This window comes from Equus caballus, chromosome 20, assembly GCF_041296265.1.
Source record: "Equus caballus isolate H_3958 breed thoroughbred chromosome 20, TB-T2T, whole genome shotgun sequence".
Taxonomy (NCBI): Eukaryota; Metazoa; Chordata; class Mammalia; order Perissodactyla; family Equidae; genus Equus; species Equus caballus.
In genome coordinates, this window is record NC_091703.1 from 39,832,075 (window position 1) to 39,845,336 (window position 13,262).

General features: G+C 44.7%; 2 protein-coding genes across 10 annotated transcripts in view; one reads left to right on the forward strand and one right to left on the reverse strand.

Moving 5' to 3' along the window:
- The window catches only part of KCTD20 (potassium channel tetramerization domain containing 20), a 33,564-nt gene extending 24,109 nt beyond the window's left edge, over positions 1-9,455 (forward strand). For all 8 annotated transcript variants that reach the window (XM_023624840.2, XM_023624838.2, XM_023624839.2 and 5 more), the window contains 5 exons: positions 857-959; positions 1,323-1,443; positions 2,791-2,988; positions 4,379-4,489; positions 5,828-9,455. In XM_023624840.2, coding sequence (XP_023480608.1) covers positions 857-959; positions 1,323-1,443; positions 2,791-2,988; positions 4,379-4,489; positions 5,828-6,120 — 826 coding nt within the window. In that variant the 3' untranslated portion in view covers positions 6,121-9,455. The remainder of the gene's footprint in view (positions 1-856; positions 960-1,322; positions 1,444-2,790; positions 2,989-4,378; positions 4,490-5,827) is intronic.
- A 1,529-nt stretch (positions 9,456-10,984) lies between these two features.
- Positions 10,985-13,262, reverse strand: part of STK38 (serine/threonine kinase 38) — a 38,089-nt gene continuing 35,811 nt past the window's right edge. For both annotated transcript variants that reach the window (XM_023624837.2, XM_023624836.2), the window contains exon 14: positions 10,985-12,946. In XM_023624837.2, the coding sequence (XP_023480605.1) occupies positions 12,816-12,946 (131 nt within the window). In that variant the 3' untranslated portion in view covers positions 10,985-12,815. The remainder of the gene's footprint in view (positions 12,947-13,262) is intronic.

Genomic DNA, 13,262 nt, shown 5'->3' on the forward strand with positions numbered 1-13,262 from the left:
CTGTCCTTGCTGGCTTCCCATTCCACGACTCATTCACAGAAGTGTGATGGGAGTTGTTGAAGTCATGGGGCCAGCTTTACTGAAGGGGATCTGAGAAAAGGGAAGAAGGATGGACAAAGATGAGTAAGAAAAGCCAGACCTCCTCCCTGTGCCCTCGTGACCCCTGAGTTCATGCCCAGAGCAGGCCTCCTCTCTGAACTGTCAAACTGCTGATGAGCCTAGTTCCCACCCTCCTTTTCCACTTGACTCGAAATGCTCATCATTAGAATTACTCTTTGGATGAAGAAGGGCTTTTTTTCCAGAACTCCGCCATCAAAACGTACTAGGAAAGGGACAGCATTACCATATCTGCACCTACTAATACAGATTCATCTATCAGGTTAGATGTTGAAAAGCAAAACCCAGAAATAGTGAGCACTGGCAGACTGGAGAGGTAAATGTTGGTGGAGGAGGGGAAAGGAATAGGAAAGGGCAGGAGCACCGGCCATGCTGTCTTCCTGGGCTGCCGGTGTGGGGGCAGGTTCCTGGGCAGTGGGGAGGCCGTGAGAGGCAACGCTCACTCCAGAGATTTCCCAAGGCAACTCTGCAGATGCTGTTTGACTTCATTTGCTGTCACAGCAGCTCAGTACAGGTGAGCTTGAGGACTTGCTCCTTCATCCCTCCTTGCACTCAAATGCTGAAAGCAACTGCTGCCCCCTTTTCCTAAGACTTGAGTGTGTCTTACAGGGGTTGGGTCCCTATAACTAACACTGTGAGAGTGGAGTGGAGCCTTCCAGAATGAGGTGAAGAAGGGAGAAGTCTCATTTGTGAAGAATCCTGCTAGAGAAGGTCACGTCGTTGCCTGGGTGTCTTTCAGGATGTTTGGACCAGGAAGAGAGTACAACTTCACGCGGCCCAACGAGAAGGGGGAGTATGAGATTGCTGAAGGAATCAGTGCAGCTGTGTTTCGAACGGTGCTGGTGTGTAGTCGCCTTCATGTTACATCCTCCCCAGGCCCGTGCAGAGTCAGAGCCTTGAGAGTCCCATCAAACTGTTACTGTCTCGAGGGTCTCCGGTTTCCAGTTACTGCCTTTCCCTCTTGATGTTCTATTCCTGTGCCTTTTACATCCTTCTTTGTGTGAGCCCAGTCAGGTATCACGTTGTCATGATTATTAAACATGTCAGGATACCAGGGGCCACTCTGCCGTCCCATGAATCAGCCAACTTGGCGATAGTTCTAGTGACTCATCACTTGGACAGAACCAGGAATGAATAGGGGGTTGAAGAGGTAATGTTTGAATCTTGTTCTTTGCCTACATTTCTTCTTCCTAATCTATTTACAGGATTATTACAAAACTGGTATCATCAATTGTCCTGATGGCATCTCTATCCCAGACCTTAGAGACACGTGCGATTATCTCTGCATTAACTTTGACTTCAACACTATCCGATGTCAGGATCTGAGTGAGTACAGGAACAGCTGCCAGCTGCATTCGAACAGCTAAACTTTGAGTTGCCTTGGAATTGAGTGATATTTTTATTACTAAACAGAGTCAAGTGTGGGTTGAAAATCATCTGAGGGCAGAGATGTGATACTAACTTATTCCCTCTCTTGCTTCAGAGCACTCTGTGAGGAAGTGGAGTAAACAAAAGAGAACGTGTAGTGGGTTCTAAATCTAGCTTGACCGGGAGTCACCCAGCAAACTGCTTCCTCTCTTGGGACCTTGGTGTCTCAACTCTTTAACCAGTAAGGATACTAATTCTCAGCTGTGAGGGAGGGCTCACTAGTAAAGTCAAACAGCACAAACTGGCTGGGTTCTTACAGGTTATTTTTATCGTTATTATTAACTTAGTGTTCCCTAAGTGCTTTATAGATGTGGGCTTGCTTAAGTCTTACAACAGTTAACCCTGAAAGATAGGTGAACACCTCATTTAACAAATGAGAAAACTGAGAAATTAGTTTTCCGAAGCTCTAAGCATGAAAGCTGGGATTAGAACTAATTGTCTGACTATAAACTCCATGCTCTTATCATTACCTAGGCTTCCTGAAATTATTTTCAGAATTATTCTTTGAACTTCATGATACAGTTCCCTGCATATTCCATGAAGTGCTGTGGACTTGTGGTTTTTATACTGGGTCTAGTACACACGTAAGGCAAGTCCTTTGGTGTTGCCAAACTTCAGGTTATTCCTCTTCTGTGGTATTCTGACTCCATGAAATTGGGGCCAGAGCATCTTCAGAAGAGGTACTACAAAGAGTCATCCCCAAATGATGGTCTGTCTCTTGTAGGATTAATGTTTATGGTCTGACCCTGTGTGTCCAACAAAACCTCCATTGATCAGAATGCTCAGGGATTGTAAACCATGAAGAAAGTGAAGAGTGGTGGAATGTGAAACATGTCTAACAAAATCAGCTGAATTGTGGCCTTGGAGCTGGAAACAACCCCTGCTTTTTTTTTTTTTTAAGATTTTGGTTTTTTTCCTTTTTCCCCCCAAAGCCCCCTGGTACATAGTTGTATATTCTTCGTGTGGGTTCTTCTAGTTGTGGCATGTGGGACACTGCCTCAGCGTGGTTTGATGAGCAGTGCCATGTCCGCGCCCAGGATTCAAACCAACGAAACCCTGGGCCGCCTGCAGCAGAGAGCGCGAACTTAACCACTTGGCTACGGGGCCAGCCCCCAATCTCTGCCTTTAAATGGGCTCCTTCTGTGGACCTTATCAGTGATAACAGCTGTTATCTCAGGGTCTTTTTCACACCAGGAATAGAGGCATTGGCAGAGAGGATGTTCACCTGCGTTCTCTCTCCCGCAGGTGCTTTACTGCATGAACTGTCTAACGACGGTGCTCACAAGCAGTTTGATCACTACCTCGAAGAGCTGATCCTGCCCATCATGGTGGGCTGTGCCAAGAAGGGCGAGCGCGAGTGCCATATCGTTGTGCTGACAGATGAGGATTCTGTGGACTGGGATGAAGACCACCCCCCACCCATGGGGGAGGAATATTCCCAAAGTAGGAGCCCCCTCATGGTATAGATCTTTTCAGCAAAAACATGCTGCCCAGAGGCTCGGATCTACCAACTAGATCCTAGAACCAATATGAAGATCACTGTGGAGCTGGTGGTGAGCACACTCACCTGGGTGATCAAGTCAGTCTAGTGATGCAGGTCTAACTGCCGTGCTGGGGACCTCCACTGCCACCCCTGGTGTCCAGTACTCAGTACTGAGGCAGCACATTACATGGTGGAGTCCTTCTGCCCTCCATTTGTTTCATTTTTAAATCCTTTTGAATTGTTAATAATTAAAAATTTTAAAAGTACAAAAGGATATACATTGAAAAGTCTTGTTCCCACGCCTGCCTCATCTACCTAGTTTTCCTCCTGTTTCTTTTATATCCTTCCGGATGTATTCACTGCACGTACGTAAGCAATTACATACGTGCTTTTTCCTTTCTTTTCAAGTGAGACCATATTATACAGACTGTTCTATACCATAAAGCTTCCATGATCATTTTTATGGCTGTATAGTATTCCATTGCATGAGTGTGCCATGGTTGATTTAACCAGCCCTGTTGATGGACATTTAAGCTATAAATTATAAATGATGCTGTCGTGAATATCCTTTTAAACAGTCTTTTCACACATGTATATCTCTATATAATAATATTCCTAGAAATGGAATTTCTACATCAAAAGCTTTGTGCTTTTATAATTTTGGTAGATGTTGCCGAATTATCCTCCATAATTTAGGTTGAGCCAATTTACACTCATAAACCAATGTATGACAGGTTTGTCTCCCATACCCTCACCGAACGGTGTTTTGCTAAACTTTTATCTTTGCCACTCTGATATGTAAAAAACAGCATTTGAGTTTTAATTTGCATTTCTCATTTCATGAATGAAACTGAACCTTTTAATTTTTAAGAGCCATTTTAATTTCCTTTTCTGTTAACTGTATTCATGTCTTTTGTCTGTTAGAAAATTGTATTGTTAGTCTTTTAAAAACTTTGTGATTTGTGAAAGCTATTTGTTACCCCTCTCTGTTTATCAAGGAAATTAGCCCTTTGTAATATGAGTTTGCAAATATTTTTCCCAGTTGATTATTTGCCATTTTTAGCTTTGTTAATGGTGGTTTTGGCTAAGTAGAGACATATTTTTATGTAGCCGAGGGTGTCAGTTTTTCTTTTATGGCTTCTAGGTTTTATGTCATACCCAGAAAGGCCTTCCCCACCTTGAGACTGTAAGTTTTTCATATGGTGTTTGCTTGTGGTTATTACTTAACATTTAGTCTGTGATCCATCTGGACTGTTTTGGCATCAGAGTCAGATGTACCTTTCATTTTGGTAGCTGTCTCCTCCATCTTGTGGAGATCTTGCTCTGACTAATACCAGACTTTTTTTCTAGTTCTTTACAGCTCTAAGCTCTACAGATTCTTCAAGTACATTGAGAATCGGGATGTCGCCAAAACAGTGTTAAAGGAGCGGGGCCTGAAAAACATTCGCATTGGAATTGAAGGTAAAACATATCCCAGTCAGTCTTCAGCTTGCACGGCTTTATGGAGTAGGTTGGATCTATGACCACAGCTTATGGCCTTCAAACTCAGCTTCCAGGAGACCTAGAGAACAGGCACACATGGAAACGACCTTCCTACCCAAGTTTGAAGGATTCCTATTTTTTTTTGTTTGACCTTACATTTCCTTTTCATTTTATTTCTGGTTGAAAATGCTTTAAAGCAGCTGTAGGAATAAGTTCCAGTTTACTGCCTCAGGATGAAGAGCACTGAGGGCTAAGGACATTGGTGGGTAAATGTGGCACGGCTCATGGAGCCACTAAGTGGGAGGGCCATGCCACCAACAATCTTGGTGAAGATCTTCCTGGGATCTGCAAGGGCCCTTCTGAAAACTATAGCTTGGAGACTCCGAATTTAAGTTTATTCCACTATATACCTTTGAGGAATATCTGGATGTATGGACAGAACCTTAAACTATCTTGAGCAATGGCTTCCAACCTGTGGTCTCCACGGAAGGGTCTTGGAAACTGATTCTTGGAGAGTGCTGAAGCCATCCTGGTCTCCCCTCCATGGGTCTTTGACTTTTGTGTTTTGCTATTCTTGCTGTCTCAGTCTTGCCCATGAAACCCATCTAACTTAGGTTGGAATTTAAAGTTGGAAGAGATTTTTGAGATCATCCATTAAACCTCTTTCTACTGTGTCCCTCCCTTGTGTCTTTGGAAACCCCACAGACAGGGTGATAGGGATCACTCCATTTCCCAGAGCAGCCCATCAGACTCTTCTACCATGAGAACATTCGTCATGAATCTAGTAGATAACTGCCTCCCTCTTCTGTCTTCCTTCTGGCTCTAGCTGTGAAGTTACTCTGAATAAGATTTCTCCCATTTCCATGTGACAGCCTTTCTGATGTTTTAGGCAGCATCTCTGTTTTTTTCTTTAGGATAAACCAGTCCACATTTCCTTAACTACTTCTCATACAGTATGCCCTCTGAGCAGTGGATCTAGAGGACTGGAGTAGCTCTGCGCCAGCAGGATTTGTGTTCCCGTATTGTGGCCAGCGTCTAAAGGCTTCTGAAATTAATAAGCCTTTCTCTCCCCCTTCCATTAGAAGGGATAGAATTTCTGTTCCTTCCCTTCTAGGGACAAGAACCTGAGCAGGAGGGAAGCGAGCGTGTAGGTGGTTGGGGTGGGAGGGCATGGTCAGAGCCTGGGCACTTTCCCAGTAGGTTTCACACGTAGTCTTTGGATTTGGGAGGAAATTGATGTGGTTAGGAAGGAGAAAGTATGGAAGCCAGAGTGAGCAATTTGCTGGAGTCCTGAGAATGGCCTTTTTCCTGTTTCAGGTTACCCTACCTGTAAAGAAAAAATTAAGAGAAGACCTGGTGGCCGATCTGAAGTAATCTATAATTATGTACAGCGCCCCTTTATCCAGATGTCGTGGGAAAAGGAAGAAGGAAAGAGTCGCCATGTGGATTTCCAGTGTGTTCGAAGCAAATCCCTCACTAATCTGGTAGCTGCTGGAGAAGACGTCTTAGAGGACCAGGAGGTACTAATGTACCACCCACCCCAAGTGGATGAACTTGACCGGCTAAATGCCCCACTTTCTCAGATGGCCTCTAATGACTTTCAGGATTAGGGCCAGTTGTGGGTTCACCCCTCTTCAGAGGTTTTCTGTCTGGGAGGCCCACAGCCAGTGCTCCCCGTGGTTTGTCTCACCCTGAGTAGGAGACATGCTTCTCCCTCATCCTTTCTCTTTCTCCATAATCAAAGTGTGTCCTTTTCAGTCAGTCTGTGCCTCTGGCAGGGGATGAAAGCACTCACTGGTAATTAAGCTACCAGCTTTACAGCAGCCTTGGTAACTTGAAAAATTTGGGTCTGGTGCTGTTCACTGAGTCTTTGCATTACTGCAAAAGCAGGAAAAGAAGTCAGGACTCCTCTTGCCTCATGCTCAGCAAAGCAATCCTCATCCTTGACACTTTGTTCCTGGCTTTGTTTTGTTTTGTTTTGTACCAGGCAAATTACTGAGCAAAGGGACCAAACTTAAAAGACAATCTCTGTCTTCTGCAAACAGGCACTAATGGGATGCTCATTAGAGGTTAATGAAGATGCCATTCCTGGTGGCCCGTGTGCCCAGATTGCACCTGGGAAGAACTGGGCCCTCATTCAAAATGTGCAAAAGGAACTTTGTAAGAGCTTCAGTTCAGTTCTGTTTTTCATTAATTCAGTGAACAATCCAACCACACAGAGAGATTCTCTGACAGGAGGGACAGTGGCATAACAATGTTTAGGAAACCTTTTTAGCTTCAAGGTTTTTGAGCCTAAACAAATTGATTATTCATTTGGAATGAAACTTAGAACTGAAGTAGAACTCTCTAAATCAGGCCACTTTGATTATCCTGGCTCGGAATCTAGTATGAAGCCACAGGTCTTCACCCTAGGGCAGCACGTTGCTGTGGGTATCGCTGGGAGACGACAGATACAGCTTAGAGGCATTCCAGATGTGGGCAGAAGTTTCTCACAAGTGCTCAGTTTCTCAGTAGACTTGTAATAAGAGCTCCAGGGAGGAGGGGGCATTTGGGGTGAAGCTGGGTGGGGAAACATCACCTGCTCAGGTTTTGTCCCCATGCAGAATTTTTCTTTGTATATTCTTTTCATACTGTGGAATTTTTTTGCATATCAGGCTATTTCAGTTTTTGAAATAGCCTATCAGCTGCTCACACTGGGTAAGGAAACCGTAATAATGTCATCCCCAAAGGAAGGAGGAGTTGAAGGGAGATTAGGCCTAGTAATTTTGTTTGCTCTTCAGCTATGGATTAACAATGCATGATGATGACAACCCAGAACACACTCCCAGTCCCCCCAGTACTGATGACCTTCCCTGATGTCCCATGGCTATTAACAGCAGAGCAAAATTTAGTCTAGAGCCAGGTGTAAGTGTCTTGGGATTATCTCCCATTTTGTGGTAGAGCTTGGCCTTCCAGGTACCTACCCAGAGCATTTACTCATCACAGATTATGAAGAGGCACATAGTTTCCTTCAAGTTCTTTAAGATGAGAACATGACTGTTTCCTTAAATTCCATTCCCGTAAGATACTATAAGGCAAGCTACTTGATTCCATTTTATGACTGCCCTAGTCACAATCCTCCAAAGGTAAAGTCAGATGGGTGATGAAAGCTATTCTTTGCAGGCTTGAACAAGGGTTCTTAAGTGTGTTCTCCGTGCGTGTGAACAGCATCACAGTGGAAATCAATGCTCTGTTCCTTACGCAGAAAAAGCCCTAGTAAGGAGTTAAACTGAGCCAATTCCCACGTGCAGAGTTCTTCTGATTACCATTGGCATCCATTTGTAAGGCTGATGGCCAGGGTTAAGGTTTAGGGTTATTTTGTAGCCAGAGGGTAGTTTTATTTCTGTGAAACTAATGGGCTCATATTTGAGGTCAGGTTTGGCTTTGAGCTTACCTACATTCATACATTCAACTAGCAGTTGACCAGTCCAGGTGATTATTTAATGGTGCTTCCTCTATGCTTTTCAGTTGACTCCCATGCCATCACAAAGGAAATTTGAATTAACTATGTAGTCTCTGACAAGTATGTGTAACTTCTGTTATACAGCTTGCGTACTGTTAACATTCAAGTGTAAACATGCTCCAGCTAACACTCTAAAACTCATTAGTCCTTGCTTAGGTCAAAAGCCAGGTATGAAAGTATGGCATGTAATTAACAAGTTGTTCTGTGTGATTAATTTCCTCAGGCTGTCAAGAACTGGGTCTTTTTTCCTTCCAAATTGGGTCAACATGCTTTTGGCCCCAAACCTTGGAGTTTGAGTGAGCTGGGAATCTGTGGAGGTAAATGTGCCAGTGTCACCAGGTGGTGTGTCTGAGGGAGAAGCTGGCCCACAGGTTCCTTCCTCCCAGCCTGCACTCAGCAGCACTGTGATTGGGTGGTTCCCTTCAGCCACAGCTGCTCTGTCCCCAGGGCCAGGACATTCCGCAATGGCAGGACCTCAGTCCTCGCAGGGACAAGGGCTGGATTGTGCCCATTCCCTTCAGAGTCAGTTACTGGCCAGATGGGCAAGAGGTGTTTCTAATAAAAAAGCTGGAACTCAGGTCTGGTGTTTTTTCTAAGTGCCTAAAAAGTAAGCCAGGCTGCTTATACAGAAACATTTTCACAGGAAAATGGTTTTAACTCAGGCTGTCTTACTCAGAGGTGTCTCAGCAAGCCAAGATGAACCTGAATTTGAGGTTTAGAATCTGAGTGTGTGTCTGCATCCTGTCACGTACAGTTCCTTAGGAAACACTGCCACTGAGGAGCTGGAGAGCAGCAAGGAGATGGCGTCACACTGTGTCTCGTGAGATTACTTACTGGTTTCCCCAGCGTGGAGGAAAGGTGTTAAAAGGATGATAGCTAAAGGGTAAGGAAACTAGAAAGTAGTTGTATTTACTGCACAATATGCAATAGCCAATATTATTTTAAACTAAATTCCAGGAGAACTGTGATACCTGATGTATAGAGGTCTATGAAAGTATTGTGGAGTAAGCCTGGGAAGGGGGAATATATTTTCAGATAGTGTCCCAACGGGTCCTTGTCTAAGTAAAATCAGAGCACAGGCTTTAACTCAAATTGTCAAAATGTGATGTGGAGGCTTTTTAATCGAGTGTCAATAGAAAGTTAAGAATCAGGGGGTATTAGTAATTTATTCAATGCCACTTCTTGCCATCGTTTTGAAATTGTTCAAATGGGCATAGTGAGTTCAGAAAGCAAACCTGACGCCTTCATGGGAGATGGAGCCACATTCGCACTCTGGGTGGGATCACCTGCAGGAGAACGTTACATTTCTCAAAGGCAAAATGCTTGCAGGTTTTGCCCCTTTACTTTGTATTGACTTTTAAAGTTGCACTTGTTCACCTACCAGTGTTTACGGAAACCTATATTTGGGATGCTTTTTCTATAATAATAAAATATTATCATTTGCGTCCATGTTGTTTTTTAGCAGAAAATAAAATTGGAAGTCAAGATGTTAAAAGGGACTGAAAGGAGTAGCAGCCAGACTGCCCAGAACAGAGCCTCCTCCTTTCCCGTGGGGCTGGCCTCGAGCCTGCCTGTGCTTTTCCCACCCTGCTGTTTCTTTAGAGGTCACAGGTTCCAGAGCCCTAATGGCCTGCTTTCTCAAGTTTCTGGTTAACTTGCATTTAAGACCCCTTCAACCCTCAAATCCAACTAAGTAGGACCTCACAAAGCCAAATGTAAATGTGAAGGGTAAGAGGACTCACCAACTTCTGTGTTCTAGTTTTGTTTTAAAGCAAGTGAGGAACCATGGCAGGAAGGAAGGCAGGGGAGACAGCACGGTGGAGTCCAGGCAGGCCGCTGCTGTGGAGCCTCTTGCTCATCCTTTGGTCTGGCCCTACTCTAGCCAGATGTCTGCTGAGCTCCCTCAGCCCACTTAGCCTAAGAGCTTCCTAGTGATGCTGACAACTTCGAGGGGTGCCGTAAAGCAAGCTTGCGCCTCCCTAGCAGGCCTGCCTGTATCAGCACAGAGGTTAAGAACATGCTCTGAAGACACGGCCTGTTGAGTTTATTCTGTCCCAAGCACTGCTTGGCCACAGGGACACGCTGACTAGGATACAGCTCCTCCCTTCAGGGGGCTTTTCCACTCGCGTGGAGGAGAAATCCATAAACAGTCCAGGTCGTTGGGGAAGCCAGAAAGGACGGAGTAGCCAGGCTTACTGTGAGGAGCAGAGTTCCCAAGAGGATTCTAGGAGTGACACATGAACCAAATTATAGAGGACAAACACTAGTTGTTTCGGATCCATGAATACAAGGAGAGGAAGTATTCCAGGCCAACGCAACTGTATGAGCAAAGGTGAAATAATCGCTGCTTGTCATCAGGGAAAGGGACGTGGTGATGCAGAGATGAGGAAGGACTCTTGTACCTCTGACAAGAGTGTTTGATCTCGTTATATAAACTACTGGGAGCCATAAAGGGTTTATGCAGGAGAATGACATGATCAGATTGGAAATTTAAAATTATTTCTTTGGCAGCAGGAAGGATAACACTTGAAAGGGGAAGGACCAGGGACTAAGAGGTCAGCTAAGAGATCACTGCAATGGATCTGGCAAGGAATGATGAAGGCACCAGGAGGATGGCTGGCCATGCTCTGGAGTTGTACATGTGGGTGCGCCAGTTGACAGCACTGTTGTCAGCAGGTCTCCCTTGGCCTTCCTGCAAAGGGACAGCCCACTGCCCTTTAACACTGAGCCAGGCGGAAAGAGCACATACACAGGGCCAACAGAAGACTGTCTCTTTATATGGACATCCATTCAGAAGACTTGTTCTCAGGGAACAAAACCGCAGGTCCCAGCTTCCCTGAGACAGAAAGGCACTGTGCCTAAAGCTGGTGATGCAGTGTTCCAATGGTTTGCAGACAAAGGGGATAAAAGAAGCCACCAGCACACCACCTCTCTGAATCACATCTGCTTTAAAACACATCAGATTTACACCATCATTTTCACGCAGTTTATTCAGAAGTTTCAAAGTTAAAATGTGGGCATCTCCCCCTAAAACAAACCATCCCCTGCCACTCCCTAACACACAGACTGTCACCACTCCTGTTATTCTCAAACTCTTACAGGACACGGGGTCATGACCCCAACTATTGGGTAATACAAAGAAACTGCCAAGTTGCACAAAAGAATCGCATTTACTTCCTTTTCACTAACAGACCGTGAATGAAAGATTAAGGGGCACACACATTACCTTCATCCAGAGTTAATACTCCCCTAATCATCTTTTTTCTTCCTCTAAGACATTAAAACCCAAAGCAGTTTGACTTACTGCTATAACTTTGATATACCATTTTTCTTTTCTGAATGGCTAAGCTAGGGTATACTTTCCTTTCAGAGCTGCTCTTAACCTCAAGACTGGCAGAAAGCAGTCCCCCAGTTATAGCTTGGCCGTCACACTCTGCAACAAAGTTAACACACAGGTGCAAATGATGCTTTAAATTTTAAAAAGTAATAATGCATTAATATGGAGGCTCCATATTTTTCTGACACAGCAGAAGTCCTCTAAAGGTGGTGGCAGCTGTAAAAGAGAAGGCACTTTGTGCTAAAATTCAGAGGGTCTCTCATGAGGGAGAGCCACAGCAGAGAGGCCTGGATAGTCCAAGCTGCAGGCGACCCTTTAGGGTAGAGAGGAGCATCCCCCAGAAAGGCATCTGCAAACGAAAAATCTGTAATCATGATTCCAAGGCAAAATGGTTACTTAAAGTCGGGAGACGAGAAATACCGAGAGAGAAGACAAAACACAGTTGCACCCAGGACTGAGAGTGGACTTTACAAGGACTTGTAGGCTGGCTCAGCACTTTCTATTGGGCTGGTCCTTCACCACTTCCCAGGAGGTTCCAGAGACGGAGCAGCACCTTAGCCAAGCGGGTTCCAGGCCGCCTGCCTCTGCCTGGGCTCTCCTTGCTGTGTTCCCAGGAATAAACCGAATTCCCGTCGGCAGCACTCGGTATTGCTGGTCCACGGCAACATCCGTCTAGGGATTTTCTGAGGCAGCCGTGAAGAGGGTCTTCCACGTGATGCAGGACTCCTTGGCAACGCCCGGCGGCTTTTCGGTCTTCTAAGAGTAGCAATGGATCAAGCGGGTATCGCCCCATCAACACTCGGAAAACAGCATGAGTGTTTAGCTGGGCAGAAGGAAAAAGTCAGCGGATTGAAGGTCTTTATCCTAGTACCATAAATAAAGTGCACCATGAATGGAGGCTATACAAAGCCACTTGCCCAAGGCCGAGGTATGGGGGGAAACTACCGCCATCACCACCCGCTCAGAGGGTGGTGGGTCATTTCCCTCAGCCAGAATGCTGGCTGCTGAGGCTTTCATTATTGCTTTATTTCCTGTACTGTGGAACTTTTAGCTGTAAAGAAAAAAATACCTGGTGGGTTTGGCGGAAAGCACGTCACGAAATGACAGGAATTGGCTGATATTTGATAAGTATATGTTACAATCTCAATAAGGTTGAATGATGGCTGTTTTTTCCCCTTCCTTCTGATGAACTTAGGAAAACACAAGGTTTTCAAAACATCTATCAAATTGGCTCGTGATGCTTCTGAAGAAGCAGGACAGCAGTTTATGGCCAATGTAGTAGAGATGGTTGTCTTTGTTCTACAGGTTTTCAGATGCATATGGAAGAGAATCCACTTACTATCACATTTCAGGCAAGTTTACCATGACATATTGGTAGGTTCCATAAACTTCTTGGAAGCTCTTTCAAAAGAGTGTTTGAGAGGAAGACCGTGATGTTGCACATTTAGGACTCCGGTTCAAGCGTACTATTTTGCTGCTTTCATGTAGGACGGTATTGCCCCCCGCGCAGTCAGGCCCTCAAAGCGCTTGTACGTGTAATTGATGAAGACCCAGTCTTTGTTCTTGTAGTCAGTCTCAGGGTGATTACTTGTTGCCACTGGGAAAGAAATAGACGTAAGAGATGGTTCACTGCCCTACCCAGACGGACTACTCAGAACTGAAGGCAGGACATTCTGAAGAACACACCTCAGTTTTTATTTGGGAAAAGTTGCTTTTCACTCTGCGAATTTTCTACATTTGCTTGCCTGTGTTCTTTGAACCTCATTATTTTTCATAAATATTTTTAAAGTTTTCTTTTCCCATTTGTGTTATCTCACGTTACCTAACCTTTAATTCAGTAACAACAAAAGAACATCTTTGTGATTTACCCATCACGTTGAGTCTAAACATGGGAGTTTGTATCCATTTCCCAC